Here is a 27813-nt window from a genome sequence, read left to right on the forward strand (position 1 = left end):
AAGGATCCTGCAAAAATCAATATTTACAAAAAGGACAGTTTTATGTTGCACAATATTTTTTTATTTTTTTTTTTTTTTTTATTTTGCCAACAGATTCATTCTAAGGCTATGTGCGCACTAGGCGTTTTTGCCGCGTTTTTAGCGGCGTTTTTTACCGCGTTTTTGTGCTGAAAACGCAGTGACATTGCTTCCCCAGCAATGTCAATGGGTTTTCATAAGTGCTGTCCGCACACAGCGTTTTTTTTTAGCTGCGTTTTTGTGGTGACCACAAAAACGCAGCATGTCAATTATTTCTGCGTTTTCCACTGCGTTTTTCACTCATTGAATTCAATGAGATGTTAAAAACGCAATGAATAACGCATATAGCCGCGTTTCTATGACTAAAAACGCAGCTATACACGCAAGGGGTGGGTACTACAGTGACGTGTACAGGAAGAGGATTCCTTCTGTTGGTAAACACAGAAGCATGAATCCTCCCGGTACCGTCACCGCTGCCTCCACCTCCCGTCCGGTGCCATGTCAGCTCCGTGCGGCGCCATGTCTGGGCGGGAGGTGGAGGCAGCGGCGAAAACAAAAGTGAACAGTAGAAAAAAAAAAATGTCATATACTCACCTGTCTGCAGGGTCCGGTGCCATGCCCGCTCCCAGCTCCTCCCGGTCCCGCCGCTCTGGCTGTGTGCAGTCTCCCCGGGGCAGGACCTTGCTTGCAGGACCTGGCGCTGATCACCTGATGCAGTCACCTGACGCATCAGCTGATCGTAGTCTCGCCGGCTTTTTCCTGCCCGGCCGGCTATCAGCTGATCCTGCCGTCAGGGGACTTCATCAGCTGATTACCGGCAGTTCCGGCAGCGATCGGACGGGATCAGACTCCTGTCCAATCGATCGCTCCAGGAGCTGCCGGTAATCAGCACAGCACATAAGTGAGTATTATTTTTTTTTTTTTTTTTTTTTTTCTACTGATGCATCAGCTGATTGTATAACCGGCTTTTATACAATCAGCTGATGTGTGATGTGATTCAGGCACTTGATCCTGACACATCATCTGATCGCTTTGCCTTCCAGCAAACCGATCAGATGATATTGGATCCGGATTGGACGGCGCGGGACCCTAACCCAGGATTACTGCGGAGGGGGGTTTATTTCAATAAAGATGGTGTCACTAATTGTGTTGTGTTTTATTTCTAATAAAAATATTTTTCTCTGTGTTGTGTTTTTTTTTTTATCTTTACTAGAAATTCATGGTGGCCATGTCTAATATTGGCGTGACACCATGAATTTCGGGCTTAGGGCCAGCTGATAATATACAGCTAGCCCTAATTCCATTATTACCTAGCTAGCCACCCGTCACCAGGGCAGCTAGAAGAGTTGGATATAGCGCCAGAAGATGGCGCTTCTATGAAAGCGCCATTTTCTGGGGTGGCTGCGGGACTGCAATTCACAGCGGGGGTGCCCAGAAAGCATGGGCACCCTGCACTGTGGATTCCAATCCCCAGCTGCCTAGTTGTACCCGGCTGGACTCAAAAATTGGGCGAAGCTCACGTCATTTTTTTTTAAAATTATTTCATGAAATTCATGAAATAATTTAAAAAAAAAAGGGCTTCCCTATATTTTTGGTTCCCAGCCGGGTACAAATAGGCAGCTGGGGGTTGGGGGCAGCCCGTACCTGCCTGCTGTACCCGGCTAGCATACAACAATATGGCGAAGCCCATGTCATTTTTTTTTTCTTTTTGGGCAAAAAACTGCATACAGTCCTGGATGGAGGATGCTGAGACTTGTAGTTCTGCAGCTGCTGTCTGCTCTCCTGCATACACTAGTGAATGGAGGATGCTGAGACTTGTAGTTCTGCAGCTGCTGTCTGCTCTCCTGCATACACTAGTGAATGGAGGATGCTGAGACTTGTAGTTCTGCAGCTGCTGTCTGCTCTCCTGCATACACTAGTTCTGCAGCTGTCTGCTCTCCTGCATACAATGAACATTTTGAAGAAGGAAATGACATCAGACCTTTTTTTTTTTTTTTTTTCATCAACAATCTTTAATGGCATTGTGCACTGATTAAAAACGCAGTGAGCAAAAACGCAGCAAAAAACGCACCAAATCGCGGCAAAAACGCATGCGTTTTTGCCGCGTTTTTTTAGCCGCGGGTGCGTTTTTTAGACAAAAACGCAGCGTGAAAAAAACGCCTAGTGCGCACATAGCCTTACAGATGACTACTGGACATGTGAACTCTGCCTTATTTGCCTTCAGTCCTCAGCTGCTCCCGTGACACTTCTCACTCTTTCTGCTGATCTTTGCCTGGTTTCCCAGAGCTTTACTAAGCAGAAGTGTCAGGAGGGAGCCCTTGTCAGCATGGTCACGTGAGACATGCTCTTTCAGATGCATATAATTAACAGGTCTGGTACAAATAGAGCTCATTCTCTCTGTACAGTACAATGCAAACATTATGTATGTTCAAAAAACTGGCCAGCAAATTGGTGACCAGTTTCCTTTGACAATTTGCCCTATACGTGTACAGATCTTGCATTATCAGAGTTCCCCATGTCTGTTGATTTCATTATGAAATTCTATATTGAAATAGCAAGTCACCGAAATCTGAATATCTTGGAATGGACTTCTCTGCTACTGTTTATCGTTTAGTTGCAGTTGTCAGACCTGGCATATGTAATGCTTGATAGGGGTGTTCTCTTCTATCCCTGGCATTGCCGGGGCATGGTGGCTGTCAGTTACAGGCGTTCTCCTTCTGATGTGTTCACAGGCACAAGTCCTTTGTGTGCCTGGAAGCCAACCATCACATTCACACACCATGATGCAGCCAGGCGTTAATGCTTTTTTACACAGACTGCATTACATTTCTATAGTGTGACATATTTTCCTTTATGATCACTCGTGTTCACAGCTCACCACCAACCCTTGCCAGATGTTCTCTAAACTGTAGAATAGAATATGACCACACATTTGCATATTTCAGTCTGTTTTCCTTTGTTTTTGTAGCTTAAACATTTCCAAAGGATTTTTTTTTAATTAAACAATTTTGTTCTGTTTTTAGTTGCATTAAGTAACAACTTACAAATTATTAATCTATCCACATAGTTTATTGTATGCCTTTTACATTATTCATTTAGGTTGATTGTACGCAGCATAATGATCTGTGTTCTGAAAATCAAGTTCGTGGTTATCCAAGTTTGCTGTGGTTTAGAAATGGTGAAAAAGTGGGTAACACAATTTTATTTCTTTTGTCTTGAAGTGCAATTTTCCAGGTTGCTGATTAAACAGCGACATGTGTGACACAAGGGTAGACAATTGTGCCTTCTTGCACCTAATGACATCCTATAGTGTCACATTGTGACAGTAACAAATGCTTCCAAACATTTTCTTTTCTGTTGATGGACACAAGTTGCAGGTGACTCAAATGCCTTAAGGCCCTGTCACACACAGAGATAAATCTGTGGCAGATCTGTGGTTGCAGTGAAATTGTGGACAATCAGTGCCAGGTTTGTGGCTGTGTACAAATGGAACAATATGTCCACAATTTCACTGCAACCACAGATCTGCCAAAGATTTATCTGTGTGTGTGACGGGGCCTTTAGGCTTCAATGCAAGTCACATGAGTGTGCAACTTTTGTGATTTTGTTCATTTTTTATATAGATTAACAGCAAAATTACAGCTCTAAAATAGTCACGAGACAACAAGATACAGACACATTTCAGAAATGTTTGTTTTTGCAACTTGTCTGATCTTTTATATGTGAAGTATCAGTTTTTAAATGTATTGTCTTAGCAGTAATGCATGTTTATAGTCCTAGATTTATTGTTGACATATCTCAGCATTTTAGCGTGCAACTATCTTTGTGTTATAGCTCATGTTCAGTATGCACCTATTCACACTTGCGTGTTAGGAAGTGCCATCAGTCTTTATATGTTGATCCACAAATTGGACCTAAATACAACATGTCTAAGGCTGCTTTCACACATCCGTTTTTTGCCGTGCGGCACAATACGGCGCCCTGCAGAAAAAAGCAACAGTTTTGGGTTTTTTTGCCACCGGTTGCATTTTTTCCCGCATAGACTTGCATTAGCGCCGTATTGTGCCGCATGGCCTTGCGTTGCGTCCATTTTTTGCCGGATGCGGCATATTTAGCCCATGCGGCAGCCGGATGGAACGTTGTCTGGCATGTTTTTTTGTGCGAAAAAAGCGTCGCGATTCACAATGCAAGCCTATGGACGCCGGATGCGGTTTTTTTGTACTGTGCATGCTCAGTATCAAGCCGCATCCGTCAAAAACCGGACGGGCCACATGGAAAAACTTATGCAACGGATCCGTTTTTTTTCGCCGCATCCGTTGCATAGGTTTTTGAGCCGGATTGTGCCGCTCAGCACAAACCGGATGTGTGAAAGCAGCCTAATTTTATTTATTTTTTCATGTGGATTATTGAAGAAGTGTAAACCCTATAGAATGTCAGTGTACAATCAGTAAAAACAACCTGTCACCACATGTATTTGAAAATTGTACATGTGAGTGGAGCCTGTGTCAGTAGAACTGCTTTAGATTCTTTAACAAGGCCTGATCTTATAATTAAGGGACTGTTGTTACCTACCTATTTTCATGTAGTGGTTTTAGGCTGTATCCTATGTGTCTGCCATTCACCTCACTATTACAGGTGGACCAATACAAGGGAAAGAGAGACTTGGATTCCTTGAAAGAATATGCCGAAAATCAATTGAAAAGTGCAGATGACAAGGAAGCTGATGTTCCAGCTCAAGCTGAAGAGCCGGCAGCAGTAGAGGTGCGTGGCAGAATTCTCGTGAATGATTGAGATATCCCTAGATTTTCTGAAAGTCAAAAAATATACCGTACTTTCTTTGTCGCTCCATTGGGAGACCCAGACAATTGGGTGTATAGCTTCTGCCTCCGGAGGCCACACAAAGTACTACACTTTAAAAGTGTAACCCCTCCCCTCTGCCTATACACCCTCCCGTGCATCACGGGCTCCTCAGTTTTATGCTTTGTGTGGAAGGAGGCACACATCCACTCATGCATTCTCAGATTAGTTATATCGGTTGGAAGAAAAGAGGACCCCCACGGGGCCCCCGGCATGTTCCCTTCTCACCCCACTATGTCGGCGGTGCTGTTAAGGTTGAGGTACCCATTGCGGGTACAAAGGCCGGAGCCTCATGCCGTTTTCCTTCACCATCCCTTAGTGGCTCTGGGAGAAGTGGGATCCTGACCGGTCATCCATTCACTGGGACCGGGCTCCCTCCGCAGCCCCTGTGGGAATCTGCTGGACAGGAGTCTATTTATCCTCAGGGACCGGGCCCTGCATCTATAAGGTACTCTGTGTCCCCATGGGGACTGTGCATGGAGCACCTGCTTCCCGGACGCTGCAGCAGCTGCTGATTTGTGAAGACCGGGGGACTTCCGCGCCTGCTTGTCGGCCGCGGTTTTAAATTTAGTCCCCGGCTTCATCGCGGCCTAGTAGCAAAAATCCCGCCCGGACCTGCCTGTCTAAGGGCGGGACGGCCGGCCTGATGTCGGCTGTGAGGGCAGGAACATCCTCGATGTGTCCTCCCCCCTCACTGATCACTGTGGGGACCCCAGATTCCCGCACTTTTCTAGCACCGCCCACGGCTCCACTCCTCCCCTGAGAGCTCCGGCAGCCATGTTTTTTGGCATTCTGCCGGTGGAGGATTATCTGAGAAGAGCTCTGCAGCTCTGGGAGACCTAAGGCAAGGGAATCTGGAGGACACACACCCCGCTTTTTAGCGGTCGGTAAGCCACACCGGTCACCCGGTGCTGGTCCCCCCCCAGGGTGCCGGAATAGATACGTGTTTTATATGCATATTTCTGTTCGGTCGGGCTGTATACCCCTTCCCATATACCCTCAGTGATCACTCTCCTAGGACACAACAGCATGTCGTCCACAAGGAGCAAAGGTGCTAAGGCACAGGGTTTCTTTGCGACCTGTACCTCTTGTAGGGCTATGTTACCTGCGGGTTCCACCTACCCTCACTGTGAGCAATGCTCGACCCCTGTTTCGCTTGCTCAGCCGGAGCCTAGGTCACTAGTGGACCCCTCGGCTCATGTAGACCCACCTGCTCCCCCTGTCCAGGCGGCAGGGACAGAGTTTGCTACGTTTGCTGAGAAACTCTGAGTCACTTTCACAATCCATGGCTCAGTCTATGGACAAATGGTCTGCCAGGCTGCTGGAAGCTTTGCAGTCCAGACCGGTCCTTACACAGGCCCCGGGCCTCGTTAGCTCGTCGCCTCCAGGCCCCTCTTGCTCCGCGCTGCAGCGCGCTCCCAGGTTGGGCCCTAGGTCCCACGCGGAGGAATCCTGCCCGGAACACAGTCCCAGACAGACTAAGCGGGCCCGCTGGGAATCTTCCCCGACCTCTTCACGCTGCTCGGGTTCCCAGCTCGAGGACTCTCTGGAGGACGAGGCAGACGTCGCAGCTCAGGGCTCTGAACCTGACGTTGCACTCAATCTTGATACACCTGAAGGGGACGCCTTAGTAAATGATCTTATCTCGTCCATCAACCAGGTGTTAGATCTGTCTCCCCCGCCTCCACCTGTAGAGGAGTCAGCTTCTCAGCAGGAGAAACACCAGTTTCGGTTCCCCAAACGTACACGCAGTGCGTTTTTCGATCACTCTAACTTCAGAGATGCTGTCCAGAAGCCTAGAGCGGTTCCGGACAAGCGCTTTACTAAGCGCCTTACTGACACACGTTACCCCTTCCCCCTCTGACGTAGTTAAGGGTTGGGCTCAGTGTCCCAAGGTGGATCCTCCAGTCTCTAGATTAGCGGCTAGATCTGTGTTATCGGTTGCAGATGGCTCATCGCTAAAGGATGCCACTGACAGGCAGAGCTCCAGGTGAAATCCATCTATGAAGCCACGGGCGCGTCTTTTGCCCCGGCCTTTGCAGCTGTGTGGGCACTACAAGCTATCTCAGCTTGTCTGACTGAGATTAATGCTGTCACACGTAATTCTGCTCCGCAAGTTGCGTCTCTGACTTCTCAAGCGTCAGCTTTTTCTTCCTACGCCATGAACGCAGTCCTAGACTCTGCTAGCCGTACAGCGGTGGCATCTGCTAATTCTGTGGCAGTCCGCAGGGCCATGTGGCTGCGCGAATGGAAGGCAGACTCTGAAGACAGAGGGAGTTGTGATCCCTGTTCCCCCTCAGGAACAAGGTCGCGGCTTTTACTCCAACTTGTTCGTGGTGCCAAAGAAGGACGGATCTTTCCGCCCCGTCCTGGACCTCAAATTGCTCAACAGACATGTGAGCACCAGACGGTTTCGGATGGAATCTCTCCGCTCGGTCATCGCCTCGATGTCACAAGGAGACTTCCTAGCATCGATCGACATCAAGGATGCTTATCTCCATGTGCCGATCGCACCCGAACATCAACGCTTCTTGCGTTTCGCCATCGGGGACGAACACCTTCAGTTCGTGGCATTGCCATTCGGCCTGGCGACAGCCCCACGGGTGTTCACCAAAGTTATGGCATCCGTTGTGGCGGTCCTTCACTCTCAGGGCCACTCGGTGATTCCCTACTTAGACGATCTCCTAATCAGGGCACCTTCTCGGGTGGCGTGTCAAGACAGCCTTACAGTCGCTCTGGCGACTCTCCAGCGGTTCGGGTGGATAATCAACTTCCCCAAATCCCAGTTGACACCGACCCAATCACTGACTTACCTCGGGATGGAGTTTCATACTCAGTCAGCGGTAGTCAAGCTACCGCGGGACAAACAGCTTTCACTACAAGCAGGGGTGCAATCTCTCCTTCGGAGTCACTCATACCCCTTGAGGCGCCTCATGCACTTCCTGGGGAAGATGGTGGCAGCGATGGAGGCAGTGCCGTTCGCGCAATTCCATCTGCGGCCACTCCAATGGGACATTCTCCACAAATGGGACAGGAGGTCGACTTCCCTAGACAGGAACGTCTCTCTGTCCCTTGCAACCAAGACGTCTCTTCAGTGGTGGCTCCTTCCCAATTCTCTATCGCAAGGAAAATCCTTCCTACCCCCAACCTGGGCTGTGGTCACCACGGACGCGAGCCTGTCAGGGTGGGGAGCTGTTTTCCTCCACCACAGGGCTCAGGGAACCTGGACTCCGGTAGAGTCCTCCCTTCAGATCAATGTTCTGGAGATAAGGGCAGTGTATCTAGCCTTATTGGCCTTCCATCGGTGGCTGGAGGGCAGACAGATCCGTATACAGTCGGACAACGCCACTGCCGTCGCATACATCAACCATCAGGGCGGCACGCGAAGTCGTCAGGCCTTCCAGGAAGTTCGGCGGATTCTGCAATGGGTGGAAGCCACAGCCTCTACGATCTCCGCAGTTTACATCCCGGGCGTGGAATATTGGGAAGCAGATTTTCTCAGTCGTCAGGGCATGGACGCGGGGGAATGGTCTCTTCACCCAGAGGTGTTTCGAGAGATCTGTCGCCGCTGGGGAACGCCGGACGTCGATCTCATGGCGTCACGGCACAACAACAAAGTCCCGGCTTTCATGGCTCGGTCTCTGGATCACAGAGCTCTGGCGGCGGACGCATTAGTTCAGGATTGGTCGCAGTTTCGACTGCCTTATGTATTTCCTCCTCTGGCGATGCTGCCCAGAGTGTTACGCAAGATCAGGTCCGACTGTCGTCGCGCCATTCTCGTCGCTCCAGATTGGCCGAGGCGATCGTGGTACCCGGATCTTTGGCATCTCACGGTGGGTCAACCGTGGGCGCTTCCAGACCGCCCAGACTTGCTGTCACAAGGGCCGTTTTTCCATCTGAATTCCGTGGCCCTCAACCTGACTGTGTGGCCATTGAGTCCTGGCTCCTAGCGTCTTCAGGATTATCTCAGGATGTCATTGCCACTATGAGACAGGCCAGGAAACAAACGTCAGCCAAGATCTATTACAGATCTTGGCGGATCTTCTTATCCTGGTGCTCTGATAATGGTTTTTCTCCCTGGCCGTTTGCCTTACCCACTTTTCTTTCCTTCCTCCAATCCGGAATGGACAAGGGTTTGTCACTCGGATCTCTCAAGGGACAAGTATCGGCGCTCTCCGTATTTTTTCAAAAGCGCCTGGCCAGGCTTCCGCAGGTCCGCACGTTCCTGCAGGGAGTTTGCCACATAGTTCCACCCTACAAACGTCCGCTGGAACCCTGGGACCTTAACAGGGTGTTAATGGCTCTTCAAAAACCACCTTTCGAGCCGCTGAGGGATGTCTCTTTATCACGTCTTTCGCAGAAGGTGGCATTTCTTGTGGCAATTACCTCACTCCGAAGAGTGTCGGAGCTTGCAGCACTGTCATGCAAAGCCCCCTTCCTGGTTTTTCACCAGGATAAGGTGGTTCTGCGTCCTGTCCCGGAATTTCTCCCTAAGGTGGTATCCCCTTTTCATCTCAATCAGGATATCTTCTTACCTTCCTTTTGCCCTAATCCAATTCACCAATGTGAAAAGGATTTGCACTCTTTGGATCTGGTGAGAGCACTCCGTTTCTACGTGTCTCGCACGGCGCCCCTGCGTCGTTCAGATGCGCTCTTTGTCCTTGTCGCTGGCCAGCGTAAGGGTTCCCAGGCTTCCAAGTCAACCTTGGCTCGGTGGATCAAGGAACCGATTCTTGAAGCCTACCGTTCTTCTGGGCTTCCGCTTCCTTCAGGGCTGAAAGCCCATTCTACCAGAGCCGTGGGTGCGTCCTGGGCATTGCGGCACCGGGCTACGGCTCAGCAGGTGTGTCAGGCAGCTACCTGGTCTAGTCTGCACACTTTCACGAAACACTATCGGGTGCATACCTATGCTTCGGCAGATGCCAGTCTAGGTAGGCGAGTCCTGCAGGCGACGGTTGCCCACCTGTAAGAGGGGGCCGTTTCAGCTCTTTTTATCGAGGTATTCTTTTACCCACCCAGGGACTGCTTTTGGACGTCCCAATTGTCTGGGTCTCCCAATGGAGCGACAAAGAAGAAGGGAATTTTGTTTACTTACCGTAAATTCCTTTTCTTCTAGCTCCTATTGGGAGACCCAGCACCCGCCCCTGTGCCCTTCGGGCTGGTTGTTCTTTTGTGTACACATGTTGTTCATGTTGAATTGTTCTTTTGGTTCATGTTTCAGTTCTCCGAACATCCTTCGGATTGAATTTACCTTAGACCAATTTATAAGTTTTTCCTCCTTCCTGCTTTTGCACCAAAACTGAGGAGCCCGTGATGCACGGGAGGGTGTATAGGCAGAGGGGAGGGGTTACACTTTTAAAGTGTAGTACTTTGTGTGGCCTCCGGAGGCAGAAGCTATACACCCAATTGTCTGGGTCTCCCAATAGGAGCTAGAAGAAAAGGAATTTACGGTAAGTAAACAAAATTCCCTTCTTTCAGATTATAAGACGCAGTTTTCCTTCTAAAAATTTGGGAGGAAAATGAGGGGTGCGTCTTAAAATCCAAATATAGCTTACCGGGGGGGGCTTTCTGTGCTGCGTGTGGGCGGCCGGGTGCTTGTGGCTGCGTGCGGGCGTCTGTAGGTGCAGGCTGGCTCTCTGTTCTGGAGGCCGGCTGCCTCTCTGTGCGGGAGAACGGGCGGCCTGCTGGCTGCCACTCTGTGCGGGTGGCTGTGCGGCAGGTGTCCCAGTGTGTCCGCGGTACCAGTTTCAAATGGTGGCGCCGGGAGTCGGCGTGTGCGCAGATGGAGCTCTTGGATGAGAGCTCCATCAGCGCATGCGCTGCTCCAGGCGCCATCATTTGAACCGGGAACGCGGACAGACGAACACTCACCGCACCGGCCTGCTCCACTTCTGGCCCAACGCTACGGGCCCGCTGCTGCCGCCGCCACGAACCCGCAGCTGCCACCATGGACCCGCCGCAGCTGCCAGCACAACCTCTGCCTCCTGTGACCCCGCTTCACAACCACTGCTGCCCCGCTCCGGTAAGACAACACTGAAGTATAAGACTGACCCCATTTTTATTTTTTTTACTTTTAAATTTGGGATGAGTCTTATCCGGTGCGTCTTATAAAACGAAAAATCCGGTACATGCCACCGTAAAACATTGCAGATCAGTAGTGGTAGGTTTGCTAGATTTAATTTAAGTTTGGTTAATAAATGGATACTGAGCACTAAATGTTAAAATTTTGTCAAAATTGAAAAATGTTAAATTTTGTGAAGTTAGTGTACTTTTCAAGCTGTAACAAACTATTACTAATCTGAGATATATAAAGATTTTGTTGATTCATATGTTATTCTTTAGGATCGAAGATTTAAGTGATGAAACAATCTAGTTGAGCTTAGAAATTACACAGCAGTGAATTAAAAGGCACAATTTAGGCCTCCTTCACATGTCCGTATAAAACACGTATGTGAAAAAAACGGTAGTGATGTCATCAGTGTTTTGGATCAGTGTGACATCAATTTGCCCGTTTTTACAATCTCCTTGTCAACAGGTTTTTCCATGAATGGATCATTAAATAAATTATGAAGCTACTTTTATAATTTTACATGTTAAACACGTACAGCACATAGATGCCATCCGTGTGCTGTACGTGTTTTTTCACGGACCCATAGACTTGCTAAGGAGGTTTTGGGGGGAATACTTGATATAGTTCATTAAATCATGAAATAATGTGTGAATTTCATTACTCATGAAAAAACACCTTTTGTTTTTCTCTTCCAGTCCAAAGTTCTGACTCTAACCGAAAGTAACTTTGATCAGACCGTGGCCACCGGTGTTAGTTTCATTAAGTTCTATGCACCATGGTGAGTATTTTAGCTGTAGATGTTGAGACTTTAATTCACAAAAGGCAAGTCTATTTTTCAATTCTACATATATTTTTTTTTTTTTTTTTTTGCCACTTTATGATTTAGCAATTATAACTTTAGTTATATTTAGGTATCATTCATTATTTTATTTTTTTTTTTGTTTGCTGTATGAGATTTTATTTGGGAGAAATTAAGGTTTTGGTTTTTTTTTCAGTGTCTTGGTGTGCATTAAATTAAAATGTATGTGTGTGTGTGTATATATAATATACGCACAGAAATATTTTGACTCAAGTTTGGCATTTTTGTTAACTATTTCCCAAAACTTTTTCAAGATAGTAATATAATAAATATTGACTTAATGTGCAGACTCCCAGCTTTATTTTGAGGGTATTCTCATCATCATTGGAGTAATTTTTAGGAATCACAGTTTAATTTGTAGCCTCTTTTTCAAGGGACCAAAAGTAATTGGACAGCTAACTCAAAAGCTCCTTATTGGCAGCATGGGCACTTCCCTTGTTAATCAATCATTAATTAGGCAGGTAAAAGGACTGGAGCGGATTCCAGGTGTGGCATTTGCATTGGAAGCTATTGCTGTGATCTCACAACATGCAGTCAAAGGAGCTCACTATGGAAGAGAAACGGACCCATCATAAGGCTTAAGGAAAGAGCATAAATGTTAGTGGCCAAATCAACACTTTGGTACATTCTGAAAAAAAAAATGAGCAAACTGGTGAGCTTAGGAACTCTAAAAGGCCTGTACGTCCATGAAAGACAGCAGTGGTAGATGATCGCAGAATGTTTTTCACGATGAAGATAAACCCCTTCACAACATCCACCCAAGTGAAGAAAACTCTCCAGGAAATGGGTGATTCAGTACATGTCTCCCATAAAGAGCAGAATTCATAAGGGCAAATACAGAGTGATCACCACAAGGTGCAAACCATTAATCGGCCTTAAAAGTAGAAAGACCAGATTAGACTTTGCCAAAAAAAGCATCTAAAGGAGGCAGCTCAGTTCTGGAAAAACATTCTGTGGATAGATGAAACTAAGATCAACCTGTACCAGAATGATGGGGAGAAGGCATGGAATGACTCCTGATACAAAGCATACCACATCCTCTAAAGCATGGTGGAGACAGTGTGATGGCAGGAGCATGCATGGCTTCCAATGGCCATGGGTCACTAGTGTTTATTGATGATGTGACTGAAGACAGAAGCAGCAGGATGTACAGGACTATATTTTCTGCTCAGATTCCACCAAATGCAGCAGATGGACAATGACTAAAACAAACTAAGAGCAACACAGGCGTTTAACACACAAAAGTGGAATATTCTGCATTGGTCTAGTCAATCACCAGATTTCAACCCCATTAAGCATGCAATTCACATGCTTTTGAGAAATATTAAAACTGAAAGACCCACAAACGAGCAACAACTGAAATCAACTTCAGAAAAGGCCTGGCAAAACATCCCAAAGGAGGAAACCCAACAGTTGGTGACATATTTGGCTTCCAGACTTCAAGCAGTCATTGCCTGCAAAGGATTCTCTACAAAGTATTAAATATTTTTATTTATGGTAAATTGGTCCAATCATTTTGAGCCCCTGAAATGAGGAGGATTTGTAGAAAACTGTTGCAACTCTTAAACATTTAACAGATATACATTTAGATGTTCGAGTACATTTTATTTGAAAAAGTGTTTTGGGGTTGGTGTTTTTTTTTTTTTTTTGTAATACTCCATTTTTCTTTTACATGGAAACAATTTGTTTCTAGTGGCTTTTCACTAAAAGTTCCCCTTTTTTTAATTAAAAAAAATTCTTAGTTTTTAGAGACACATACATACACACATACAGCTCTGGTTTGCTGGACAGATCATGAGTTCGCCAGGTCAAGTAGAAGCATTGACAATGCCTTTTACTCAGTACCTGGAGCTACACATCTAGCAAAATAGGTAGAAGCCCTAATTGACCGTTGCTTTGTTCTCTTCAAAGTCCCTATCCATGTCTGACAGCAACTGACCAGACCTGCTTCTGCCAGATTACAGTTTTAATCCCATGCTGTAAATTTACAATGGCATTGGATTAAAACCCACCACCAAGCATGGCGAGTTTTCAGAGGACCTGAAATCGGGTCAAGGGTCCAGTTTTTGTTCTTATTCGCTCTGCTTCCCTGAGTATTCTATGATGTGCGTGTTTTTGTTTTTTTTGTTTTTTTAATTTCGTGCTAATTTCATGGTCTTTACCAAGAGGCATTCCTCACAATGCTGAGCAACCTAGGGAAGCTCGCACAGATTCCTATGAGCCACATCCTCTTGGTACATAACAGATCTTGATTACTTAAAAAAGCCAATATCAGTATGGCAGAGAAAAAAAACTAAAGCTGGAATACTCAGGAGCAGCAGGAATCAAAAATTAAAAACTGGCCACTGCTGACTAAGTCCTCTTATTTTTAAAGGGGTTTTCCTGGCTCGGCATGAAAATCTGCAATCCATCTGGAGAATTCTGCAGTGCCGGATGCAGCCTTGCTCCATTCACGTTTATTGAATGAGGCCGCACACGTCTAGTCAGAATCTGACCGGAAATATGCAGAATTGCGGTCACATGACCACTTAATTCTGCTACCGAGATCAGAAAACTCTTTCTACAGTCAGTGACTGCACACTTTTGGGTCAAGGCTGAACTACCCCTTTACAAGGCTGATTTATGTACTTTTTAATCTTATTAAAGAGCCAATTACATAACTCCCTTATTTATTTTTTTTTTTCTTCCTGCTCATATGATTTTAAAGGTGTGGACACTGTAAACATCTCGCCCCTACATGGGAGGATCTTTCTAAAAAGGACTTTGCTGGTTTGAGTGAAATGAAAATTGCCAAAGTTGACTGCACTGCGGAGAGATCCCTGTGTAACAGATTCTCAGTAAGTCTATACCTTCATTAACATAGAATGTGGGCTGCCTGACGGTTTGATTTAATTGTGGAGGGCCAATATAATTACATATTTTATTGTATACATGAGCCACGTTTAAAACATTATCACATATAATAATTTTAAGGCTATATTGACACACAGCATCTTTTTTTCCTGAGTGGCTCTTGACTGCATCTTTTTCCTGTGGTGTCAGAAAATGTAGCTTGTGGCCCAAAAAATGCATGAGTTTTTGCTGTTTTTTTAAAAGGAGAAACAAAACATGATAGGATAGGATAATAGCGAGAATAGATAGCTAATAGATAATAGAACCTATAGAATAGATACAAGTAACAGAATAGCTTGATAGAGGGATAGCTAGCTTGGCCAGCTAATTTTTAATTTTTTTTTTGTTAAATTATGCATTTCCCCCCCCCCCCCCCCCTTTTTTTTTTTTTTTTTTTTTTTTTTTTTTTTTTTTTTTTAAAACCAGCCAAGGTACAGCAGACAGCTGGGGGCTGATATTATTAGGGTGGGAATGGCCATCGTTATTTGGCCCTTTCCAGCTTAACAGCCGCCCACAGCCGCCCCGGAAGTGGCGCATCAATAAGATGTGCCAATTCTGGTGCTGGGCCTGGCTCTTCCCGTTGCCCTGGTGCGGTGGCAATCAGGGTAAAGAGGAGTTAATAACAGCCCACAGCTGCTACTAAGCCCTAGCTTAGTGATGGCAGGCGTCTGAGACCCCTCCCCACTAATCTGTAAGTGAAAGTAAATAAACAAACACCCAATAAATCCTTTATTTGAAAGAAGACAAAAATGCACCCTCTTTCACCTCTTTATTAAGCCCCCAAACACCCCTCCAGGTCCGACGTAAACCACACAAGGTCCCACAACGCTTCCAGCTCTGCTACATTTGACAGTCGCAGCGAGTGGCCATGGAAAAAACTGCCTGCTGTGAGCTCCACCCAGCAATCGAAGTGAGCCGCGCGATAAGTGGTTAACCGCGGCCACAGCTGGAGTCACGAGTGTCTGAAGTGAGCCGCGCGATCTGAGGGACGTCACTCAGGTGATTTGCTGTCACAGGTGCAGGCCGTGGCCAAGGCTAACCTAAGTGACATTACCGCTGAGCACGCTGCTCACTTCAGTTGTGGCCTGAACTTCACAGCAGGCAGTCTTGTTTTATAAAAAAGAATCTCTAGCTTCCATATGAATAAAAAAATAATTCTTCTACTTTCAAAACTTTGCATCTTGTCCGGTGTACTTGGATTTTAAGTTTTGAAAATAAGAGAATTTTTTTTTTGCATATGGAAGCTGGAGATTCTTTTTTTAGTTCCTAAATCAGCAATGCTGCTATCCGTGCTTCCAAGTGGGGAGTTGATCCTATACAGGTGAGCTGGTCATCCTTCTTAAACTCAGTCTTGTTCTATGGCTCTCGCTGTGAGCTTCAGATATGGAGCACTGCTGGAAGTGTCTTGGGATCTGGAGGGGTTGTGTTTTTGGGTTAATAAAGTGGTGAGAGGATGCTTTTTTGTCTTCCAAATCATTATTTCGGTGTTTATTTCATTTCACTTACAGATTAGTGATGGATGGGGTCTCGGGTAGATAACTGCCATTACTAATCTAGGACTTAGTTTCAGCTATGGGCTGCCATTAACTCCTTATGACCCCGATTGCCACCACATTAGGGCAATCGTGATGAGCTAGACAAAATACTGGGAATGTTGCATATAATGGATGCGGCAATTCCAGGAGGCTGCTGGCTGATATTTTTAGGCTCAGTGGCTCCCAATAACATGGGTCTCCCCAGCCTGAGAATACCAGCCCTCAGCTGTGTTGCTTTATCTTCGCTAGGTATCAAAATTGAGGGGGTGGGACCGCACAAGGAGAAGGAAACACACACACATTTAGGTGCATCTTTGTGACGTCAAAAATGCACCAAAAACACAGTAAAGATGCAGAGTGTGACCATAGCCTAAGTGTAGTTTAGTCTTCAGTTTTTATAGTTGTCCTTTTTAACCACTTTTCAATGTACAAGGTAATGGTATGCCATATTTCTATTCAGCAAGCTCAGGAGCTGTACCTCCACCATACCCATCACATGTCAGTTACCGACAATCACCAAATTTAAATGTCCATAGAGAATCAGAACTATGCAATAAAATGATTGTGGGATCCAGTCCACTAAGAGGGCTAAAAACTGAGGCATAGGATCTGGCTAATGTAAAGCATCAATATGAGGGCCTGAGGTTATTGACCAAGATGCACAGATGACTAGTCAAAAAAAGCAGGTTCTCAGTGGCTTTTCACCATCCACTACCCTTGAGTGCAGGTCTCTCTCTGCGTGCGTGTATAGGGAGAGACCTGGCAGCGGTCAGATTAGTCTACCATGCATCTCTGTCCTTGGTTGGCTATTTAAAGTATGTATTTCTCTGAAATGCCGCAGCTTTGTGGAGTCCAATGTAACTTGCTGAAATCACAGCCAGTTCCTGATACTTGGTGCCCATGGATCTTGATCATCTGCTAGGCTCCCTTTTAAGAGTCAGAAAGAACCTAAAGTATGGCAGTTTGCATTGAACCACTGCTCAGTGTCTTGTTCCTGATAACAAGGAGTTGCAAGGGAAGACTTTTTTCCCCTTTCTCTAACTTCTGGTCGTGTTAACACTAAGGAGTTTGTTTTATACATATTTTTTTTTTTTTGTTAGAAATGGTGATGAGGGAATATTCTATAATATTCGTTACTTGCAAGAATATTAAGGTATTCGGGTTATTTGTTACTCCTCAAGTATTTTGGTATTCACCTTGCGTTTTGAGTCCCCTCCCCACGTTTGGCGCCTGAGTCTTCAGCCGCTAGACATGCGGGGTTTGCCTTCCAATCACAGTAATGCTGTACCCATCTTTGCTACTGGCATTACTGTGATTGTCAGGTACAGTGGAAGAAAAAAGACGTGTGGTCTCTTGCCTATTTCTTTTTCGCTCCTAATTGGGAGACCCAGACAGTGGGTGTATAGCTACTGCCTCTGGAGGCCGCACAAAGAACTACACTTAAAAGTGTAAGGCCCCTCCCCTTCTGGCTATACACCCTCCCGTAGGAGTACAGATTCCTCAGTTTTAGCTTTGTGCGCAAGGAGGTCAGACACGCACGCATAGCTCCATTGTTCTTAGTCAGCAGCAGCTGCTGACTATGTCGGATGGAAGAAAAGAGGGTCTATACAGACTCCCAGCATGCTCCCTTCTCACCCCACTTATGTCGGAGGTGTTTGTAAGGTTGAGGTACCCATTGCGGGTACGGCGGCAGGAGCCCACATGCTGATTCCTTCCCCATCCCTTTTTACAGGGCTCTGGGTGAAGTGGGATTTACCGGTCTCCAGGCACAGAGACCGTGCTCCATCTACAGCCCCTGGAGAAGATGCTGGATGGAGCGGAGTACATCAGGGACATGGCCCTGCTTCCTCAAGGTACTCTGTGTCCCCGTGTATCTGGCGCTCACACCGCAGCATGCTGGGTGTTGTAGTGCGCCGGGGGACATCAGCGCTGCGGCGCCTGTGCCATGGCCTCATTCAGCTTTGCTGAAGCAGGCACATTTATGGAAATAGTCCGCGCCGGCCGCTGGGACTGCGGCGCGGCTGGCACTTGTAGTGCGCCGGGGACTTCAGCGCGGCCTGCGCTTTTACGGCGGCCGCGCTGATAACTACAGTCCCCGGCTTTTGCGGCCTGCTTCCTTTCGTTCCCGCCCCCAGACCTGCCAGTCAGGAGAGGGGCGGGACGCTGCCCACGCTAGAACTCGGTCGCGCCGGCCGCTTGAACAGCGGCGCGGCTGGCACTTGCGGTGCGCCGGGGACTTCAGCGCGGCCCGCGCTTTTACGGCGGCCGCGCTGATAACTCGAGTCCCCGGCTTTTGCGGCCTGCGTTCGTTCGTTCCCGCCCACAGACCTGCCAGTCAGGAGAGGGGCGGGACGCTGGCCAGTGCATCAGCGCTGAGGGCTGGAGTCGTTTTTACATACTCCAGCCCTCACAGTCAGCACAGAGGGGACACTGTTCCCGCACTTTTGTTTGGGAACTCCCACGGACCGCCCCTCTCCACAGAAGCCTGCAGCCATTCTTGCTGACACGCTGAGCTGCAGAGGGGAGCCGGGGAGACCCAGACAAGGCATTCTGCAGCCTCTTACCCGCTGTTCAGCGGGCGGTAAGCAGCCCAGTGGGCTCACCCCCTCTTGTGCTCGTAGTATCCTTAGTATTTTGTGGCTACAAATACTTGGTATTGCATAGCGCTGGTCGCCCTTTGGCTATAGACTCTCTCACATGCAGAGAGCCAGCAGCATGTCGCCCGTAAAACGCAAGGGTGCCAAGGCACAGACATTGTATGCTTCCTGCACCGCATGTGGGACTTTTCTACCGGCAGGCTCCACGGACCCCCATTGTGTGCAGTGCTCGGCCCCTGCGGCGCTTGCACAGTCGGGACCTCTGCTGGACGTGTCCCAGGGTGTACTACCTGTGAATGCTGTCCAGGTGACAGGGACTGAGTTTGCAGCTTTTGCTGACAGAATGTCTCTCACTATGTCACAAATTCTTGACACATTGCGAGCTAGGCCTGTACTTCAGACCACGGACACTGTGCATGTATTGCCCCCTGGTCCCCCTCAGCTCCTAGCTCCGGGACGGGCATCTACACCTCAGGGTGAAGACTCTGACTCGGACGATGGCCCCGGGCAGCCTAAGCGGGCTCGTTATGACGGGCCTTCACATTCATCTCAATGGTCTGGATCCCAGCGGGATGAATCTATGGGTGATGAGGCGGACTTAACTGATCAGGATTCTGATCCTGGGACCGCTCTCAATCTAGATACACCAGATGGTGACGCCATAGTTAATGATCTTATATTTAACATCAATAAGATGTTGAATATTTCCCCACCAGCTCCTCCTGTAGAGGAGTCAGCTTCGCAGCACGAGAGAATCCATTTCAGATACCCTAAGCGTACATTAAGCACTTTTCTGGACCACGCTGACTTCAGAGACGCAATCCAGAAACCCCACGCTTATCCTGAAAGGCGTTTTCCTAAACGACTTAAAGATACACGCTACCCTTTTCCCTCTGAAGTGGTCAAGGGTTGGACCCAGTGTCCAAAAGTGGATCCTCCAATTTCCAGGCTTGCAGCCAGATCCTTGGTTGCTGTTGAAGATGGAGCGGCACTTAAAGATGCCACTGACAGGCAGATGGAGCTCTGGCTGAAATCCATCTATGAAGCGATTGGAGCGTCATTAGCGCCTTCTTTTGCGGCCGTATGGGCACTCCAAGCTATCACGGCCGGGCTTGCGCGAGTCGACTCAGTCACACGTGCATTTGCCCCGCAGGTAGCACCATTGACCTCGCAAATGGCGGCATTCGCGTCGTACGCGATTAATGCTGTTCTTGACGCTACAAGCCGCACGGCAGTGGCGTCAGCCAACTCAGTTGTTTTGCGTAGGGCTCTGTGGTTGAGACATTGGAAAGCAGATTCTCATTCCAAGAAGTGCTTAACCAATTTGCCTTTTTCTCGTGACCGATTGTTTGGAGAGCGTTTGGATGAAATCATCAAACACTCCAAGGGTAAGGACTCTTCCTTACCGCAACACAGACAAAACAAGCCCCAACAGAGGAGGGGTCAGTCTGGTTATCGGTCCTTTCGAGGACAGGGCAGGTCCCAATTCGCCTCGTCAAAAAAGACTCAAAAGGACCAGAGACGTTCAAATTCTTGGAGGTCTCAGTCACGCCCAAAAAGACCAGCCGGAGGAACCGTTGCCAAAACGACGTCCTCCTGACTTGCGGTCTCCGATGCCCACACCCGCGGTCGGTGGGAGGCTGTCCCACTTTGGCGACATTTGGCTAGCAAATGTCAAAGACCGTTGGGTGAGAGATATTCTATCTCACGGGTACAGGATAGAGTTCGGTTCTCGTCCGCCAACTCGTTTCTTCAGAACTTCTCCACCACCAGACCGAGCCGATGCTCTGTTGCAGGCGGTGGCCGCTCTAAAGGCGGAAGGAGTGGTGACCTCCGTCCCTCTTCAGGAACAGGGTCACGGTTTTTACTCCAATCTGTTTGTGGTCCCAAAAAAGGACGGATCGTATCGTCCCGTCCTGGATCTGAAGTTGCTCAACAGACACGTAAAAGTCAGGAGGTTCCGGATGGAATCCCTACGCTCCGTCATAGCCTCAATGTCTCAGGGAGATTTTCTAGCATCAATAGACATCAAAGATGCGTATCTCCACGTGCCGATTGCACCAGAGCATCAGCGTTTCCTACGCTTCGTCATACACGACGAGCACCTACAGTTCGTAGCGTTACCCTTCGGTCTGGCAACAGCCCCCCGGGTCTTCACCAAAGTCATGGCAGCAGTAGTAGCTGTTCTGCACTCGCAGGGTCACTCGGTCATCCCGTACCTAGACGACCTGCTTATAAAGGCATCCTCTCAAGAAGCATGCCAACACAGTCTGAAGGTGGCGCTAGACACTCTCCAGACTTTCGGGTGGATTATCAACTTTCCAAAGTCTCATCTAACCCCGACCCAATCTCTGACTTATCTTGGCATGGAGTTTCATACTCTATCAGCGATAGTGAGGCTTCCACTGGACAAGCAGTGCTCGCTACGGACTGGAGTGCAATCTCTTCTTCAGAGCCAGTCGCATTCACTGAGGCGCCTCATGCATTTCCTAGGAAAGATGGTAGCAGCAATGGAGGCAGTCCCGTTCGCGCAGTTTCATCTGCGCCCTCTCCAATGGGACATTCTGCGCCAATGGGATGGGAATTCGACGTCCCTCGACAGGACTGTCTCCCTCTCTCAGACTGCCAAGGACTCTCTACGTTGGTGGCTTCTCCCCAACTCATTGTCACAGGGAAAGTCGTTCCTTCCCCCGTCCTGGGCAGTGGTCACGACAGATGCGAGCCTATCAGGGTGGGGAGCGGTGTTTCTCCACCACAGGGCTCAGGGGACGTGGACTCAGGAAGAGTCCACCTTGCAGATCAATGTTCTGGAAATCAGAGCAATCTATCTTGCCCTGCGTGCCTTCCAACAATGGCTGGAAGGCAAGCAGATTCGGATTCAGTCGGACAATTCCACGGCGGTGGCGTACATCAACCACCAAGGGGGAACACGCAGTCGCCAAGCTTTTCAAGAAGTCCAGCGGATTTTGACGTGGGTGGAAAGCAGAGCGTCCACCATATCTGCAGTTCACATCCCAGGCGTGGAAAACTGGGAAGCAGACTTTCTCAGTCGCCAGGGCATGGACGCAGGAGAATGGTCCCTTCACCCGGACGTGTTTCAACAGATCTGTTGCCGCTGGGGGTCGCCGGACGTCGATCTGATGGCGTCACGGCACAACAACAAGGTCCCAGTTTTCATGGCACGGTCTCACGATCACCGAGCGCTGGCGGCAGACGCGTTGGTTCAGGATTGGTCGCAATTCCGACTCCCCTATGTGTTCCCACCTCTAGCATTGTTACCCAGAGTTCTCCGGAAAATCAAGTCCGACTGCCAGCGAGCCATACTCGTCGCTCCAAATTGGCCAAGAAGGTCGTGGTACCCGGATCTGTGGCATCTCACGGTAGGCCAACCGTGGGCACTACCAGACCGTCCAGATCTGCTGTCTCAAGGGCCGTTTTTCCATCTGAATTCTGCGGCCCTGAACCTGACTGTGTGGCCATTGAGTCCTGGATCCTAGCGGCCTCAGGTTTATCTCAGGGAGTTGTTGCCACAATGAGACAGGCTAGAAAACCATCCTCAGCTAAGATCTATCACAGGACGTGGAAGATATTCTTAGCGTGGTGCTTGGCTCAAGGGTTTTCTCCCTGGCCATTTGCATTGCCAATTTTTCTTTCCTTCCTGCAGTCTGGGTTGGAAAAAGGTTTGTCCCTTAGCTCGCTTAAGGGTCAAGTCTCTGCGTTATCCGTATTCTTTCAGAAGCGCTTGGCACAGCTTTCTAAAGTACGCACGTTTCTCCAAGGAGTTTGTCATATCGTTCCTCCTTACAGACGGCCATTGGAACCCTGGGATCTGAACAAGGTTCTCCTTGCTCTTCAAAAGCCGCCTTTCGAGCCTTTGAAAGAGGTTCCCCTTTCTCGGCTTTCACAAAAGGTAGTTTTTCTTGTAGCGGTCACGTCTCTTCGAAGAGTGTCCGAGCTGGCGGCGTTATCTTGCAAATCTCCCTTCCTGGTATTTCACCAAGACAAGGTAGTACTGCGTCCAATTCCAGAGTTTTCTCCCAAGGTGGTTTCTTCCTTTCATCTCAATCAGGATATCACTTTGCCATCTTTGTGTCCGCATCCAGTTCACCAATTTGAAAAGGGTTTACATCTGTTGGACCTGGTGAGAGCACTCAGGATTTACATTTCTCGCACGGCGCCTCTACGCCGTTCGGATGCGCTCTTTGTCCTAGTCGCTGGTCAGCATAAGGGATCGCAAGCTTCCAAATCCACCCTGGCGCGGTGGATCAAGGAACCAATTCTTCACACATACCGTTCTGCTGGGCTTCAGATTCCATCTGGACTGAAGGCCCATTCTACCAGAGCCGTTGGTGCGTCCTGGGCGTTGAGGCATCAGGCTACGGCTCAGCAAGTGTGCCAGGCGGCTACCTGGTCGAGTCTGCACACGTTTACCAAACACTATCAAGTGCATACCTACGCTTCGGCAGACGCCAGCCTAGGTAGACAGGTCCTCCAGGCGGCGGTGGCCCACCTGTAGGAAGAGGCTGTATGACAGCCCGTTCATGTGGTATCTTTTTACCCACCCAGGGACTGCTTTTGGACGTCCCACTGTCTGGGTCTCCCAATTAGGAGCGAAAAAGAAGAAGGGAATTTTGTTTACTTACCGTAAATTCCTTTTCTTCTAGCTCCAATTGGGAGACCCAGCACCCGCCCTATCTGTTTTTAGGGTTTCGTTTTTTTCGGGTGCACATGTTGTTCACGTTGTTTCTTAAGTTCTCCGATCTAGTTATCGGGTTGAATTTGTTTTTGAAACTGTTATTGGCTTTCCTCCTTCTTGCTTTGGTACTAAAACTGAGGAATCTGTACTCCTACGGGAGGGTGTATAGCCAGAAGGGGAGGGGCCTTACACTTTTAAGTGTAGTTCTTTGTGCGGCCTCCAGAGGCAGTAGCTATACACCCACTGTCTGGGTCTCCCAATTGGAGCTAGAAGAAAAGGAATTTACGGTAAGTAAACAAAATTCCCTTCTTTGTGATAACCAGCGCAGGTACAGGAGACAGCTGGGGATTGCTATTCTCAGGCTGGGAAGGTCCATGGTTTTTGGGCCCTCCCCAGCCTAAAAATAGTAGCCCGCAGCCGTCCCACAAATTGCACTTCCATTAGATGTCAGCTGTGATTTGTCAATGATGATGGGTTCCCCTTTCAATTTCAGCACTTTTCCATCCATTTCAGCATTTTTACAGCCTTTCCAGACATCCTGGGAGGGTCCCCAGGCACAAAATTATTTGAGTTACCCATTGACTTGCATTTGATTGTGTATTCATCACAAATAAAACAGCACAAAATATTTGATACAAATAATCTGAACCCGTCAAACTCTCCAATTTACATTTGTGGTTTTTGAACTGCTTGTGATATTGAGAAATTCTGCATCTAAAACAGCAAAAAAATTGTGAACACGCACTCTGGGGTGTAGTTGCTCAGGGCAGCCAGATGGATTTCACATCTAGTTATTTTCAGATACCTTTTTGAAAAATAAAAACCCAGACTTGATTGGTTGTCCTGGAAACTTAGACTCCATGTGCACCAATTTTGGTACATGTTCCCTTTTTGTTTTCCTGTCCCATGCTCTTTGTGTAGAACAATACTGATGAGGGATGAGGAGTTTTTGGCAATGATCTGTCTAAATGGAAAAGCAGATTTCTACTGTACTATGAAAACAAATGACAAGATATCTTAAAATCTGGATTGCTTTTCAGCCGCTTTACATGCATATAGTGCTTTACATAGATGCATGTTCCAATATGAACCACTAGTAGATGCTTTGTTTGTCCACTTTGACTAAATTTTATTTGAATTTTTCTTCAATAGGTACGGGGGTATCCATCTCTATTACTCTTCCGTGGTGGGGAAAAAATTGGCGAACATGAAGGAGCCAGAGATCTGGACACATTGCAGAACTTTGTCCTGCGCCACTCCAGAGATGAACTATAAATCTGTACTAAACCCTATGGGTTTGTGCTACCTGTATGGGCCAACCAATTACAGAATTCTTTAAATGCAGTACTATATGACTAGGGCTTCATGGTGGCATAGAATGGCCTGCAACTCCAACATGGATATTATGTTTTTTGTTTGTTTTTTTACACCTGACACCATGTAGCCCTATCCTTTTTTTGATTATCATCTGAGTGTTCTGTGCAACAAGATTTATCATGAAAAAGTAGGCCCAGTAACAATTTATATCAGAAGTTCCTAAGAAACCTCTTTGAAAACACCTCAGGATGTGCGTTATACCACTATAAGTGTAGTTGTTGGTTTATAAAACTTTTAGTGCACCAATTTTTACCATTTTGAAAATGTGTTCCTATTGTTAAATCAGATGTGAAGTGCCTTACTTCTTAGTGGGTGAGGGATGATGGCTTGCGTCTTTTATTTTTTACTTTGTCCCTTTTACTATTTTGTGGGGAAATCAAATGCAGTATGGTCTCTATTATAGATGAATGCTTGTTACAAATTGTTGCCACATGTTTTTGTGTTTTGTTTTTTTTTCTGTTCCCCTTTCTGTCTTTTTATGTGGGGTGGGGGTGGATTAAACAGGGTCATCCTATGTGCTTTTAGGCCCAGGCCTAGGAGTTTTGTTGAATAGGCCCAGCTACACCAATAAACGTGGCTATAACCAACAAACAAGATTCATTGTGTTTTGTATTTAATAGTTTTCAGATCTGGTCTAATGTAATATCACATTCTTGTATATAAAGACCTTTTAAATATAAAGTGCATTTTTGTTCTCTGAAAAAAAACAGAAGTATCTCCAGGATTGCAGTGGCGGTGGTCAGTAACTGATGCACCTTCAATTCAGAGCCCTGGCCTTTGGTATCTCTATGGCACCAAGGGTGTTCACCAAAGTTATAGCTGAAATGATTGCTCATGTGTAGGACCAAAACACTCTTATTGTACCATACTTAGATGACTTCCTGGTGGTAGGGCGGTCAGAAGAACATTGTCATACCCAGGCCCTAAGAATAAGATTCATCTTGACCCAGTTAGATTGGGTTCTAAATGTGGAGAAGTCAAAATTGCAGCTGGATCGGAGACAGTCCTTCCTAGGTGTCTACTTCTGGACTCCATGTCCTAATCATGTCTCCTTCTAGGGGAGAAGAAATAGAAAATAATGACCTTGGTAACTGCAGCTTTGGGCAATCCAGCCTTGTCCCTCAGGAAGGCTATGTCCCTGCTAGGATCTTTCACCTCATGCATTCCTGCGGTCCTATGGGCTCAGCTCCACTCCCATTACCTTCAGTTGGAAGTTTTAAGAGCGCAGAGGTGACTAGGGGATTATCTAGTAGGGGAGCTAGTGCTATCCTCACTAACCTTGCAGTCCCACTGAGGGTGGCTGCAGTGGGAGAACCTGTCAGCAGAGACTGCTTGGGTGGTCCCGATAACAGACACCATTACCACAGATGAAAGCACATTAGTTTGAGGAACACACCTAAGGGATCACATAGTTCAGGGCGTTTGGAACTCTTGGGAAAGAAGTTCCTCCAATTTAACTGAACTCTGGGCAATAGAGAGGCCTAAAAGAGTTGCTTCAAGTTCTGCAAGGTCGCCACATTCAGGTACTTTGAGACAACATGTCAGTAGCCTATGTAAACCACCAGGGGGCACAAGGTTAGAATTGGGTTTAGCTGTTGGTACCCTAAAGGGCTAGATACCTGCCCTTGGGGCCTTGTACAATTATAACCTTGCCGACAATACCTGGATCAAAAGATTTGTTACATCTTTTAGCAGGTTCACCCGGGTGCCTCGTCCACTGGGTTTCCCCCTCCCCAAGATTTAAATTTTAGTATTTGAGGCATTAATCAACAGTCCCTTTTCAACCCCTTCAAGACATTTGGTCAAAAATATAACATTTATGGGGCACCTCTTTTCTTAAGGTCCATGATGTTGCTTATTTGCACTATTTGTCTAGGCAGCAGGACCTATTCATTGCTGTGACTTGTTGGCTCCTGCGATGTTGTCGGGCACATCCCCTCCTCTGATTGGCACCTCACTGTCAATGTACAGTGTCTGTTGAAGCCCTGGTGTGGACCGGGACAGCTCTCTCGGATCCGCTGCATTGCTAAATCTAAACATTATGCTTGTCAGAACTGCTGCACCCAGTAATCTAAGTGATACATCTTTGGATTCAGAGTCTCTCTGCCTACATCATGCTGCTCTCAGATGAGATGGCAAAAACCTGTTGACAGATTCCCTTTAGTGTAATTCAAAATGTTCACTATACTATCTGCTTCAAGTCCATTATGGTAAGTACCTATTTCCACACTTTTCTGACTTTCAGGTCAGTTTAGTCTGATCCAATTGGCAATTGGAACCTCCTTAGCAAAACCATTTCTGGGTTGCAATACACAACTTAACTTCTTGAAGGCCACACATGGATAATATAGTGTAAACATCTAATAGGGAAGTATCCCAATGTCACAAGGAATTTGCATTTTTTTTTTTATTTATTTATTTTTATTTAGGCTAGTCTTCTCTTGCCATTTAACTAGAGGTATGTTGAGCTAAGTGGAAAGGTAAGGATGGACATGTAAATGCACACTTCAAACTCTTGTACAGAAGTCACATGATTATAACTAGTGAGGAGTGAACCTGAACTGTAAAGTTCGGCATCCGTACTGAATAGCAGACCCCCTAGGCTACAAACAATTGCCGGATCCATTAGATGCGACAATCCTGATGCTTTACCCGTCCTTTCCCAATTGCCCTGGCGTGATGGCAATCTGGTTACTAGGGGTTAATGACAGCGCACAGCTGTCACTAAGCCCCCTCATCACTAATCCTAGAAGTCAAAAGAAATAAAGGATTTTTCTCAGTGTTTGTATTTCAAATAAAATACAGCACCCTCTTTATTAACTCCAAAAAGACCCTTGAAGTTTCGCCGTAATCGACAGTGTCCCACGATGGTCCTGGCTCTGTTACATCAGAGCCTGGAGAGACCCGAAACA

The 27813-nt window shown here is 47.2% G+C and overlaps 1 protein-coding gene across 1 annotated transcript in view; it reads left to right on the top strand.

The window, feature by feature from the left end:
* TXNDC5 (thioredoxin domain containing 5) overlaps positions 1–25495 on the top strand; it is a 65932-nt gene extending 40437 nt beyond the window's left edge. Inside the window, exons 6-10 of the mRNA XM_075314780.1 lie at positions 3118–3204; positions 4654–4779; positions 11641–11723; positions 14512–14641; positions 24677–25495. Coding sequence (XP_075170895.1) covers positions 3118–3204; positions 4654–4779; positions 11641–11723; positions 14512–14641; positions 24677–24799 — 549 coding nt within the window. The 3' untranslated portion in view covers positions 24800–25495. The remainder of the gene's footprint in view (positions 1–3117; positions 3205–4653; positions 4780–11640; positions 11724–14511; positions 14642–24676) is intronic.
* The last annotated feature ends 2318 nt before the right edge of the window (positions 25496–27813 follow it).

This window comes from Anomaloglossus baeobatrachus, chromosome 6 (assembly GCF_048569485.1).
Source record: "Anomaloglossus baeobatrachus isolate aAnoBae1 chromosome 6, aAnoBae1.hap1, whole genome shotgun sequence".
Classification (NCBI taxonomy): domain Eukaryota; kingdom Metazoa; phylum Chordata; class Amphibia; order Anura; family Aromobatidae; genus Anomaloglossus; species Anomaloglossus baeobatrachus.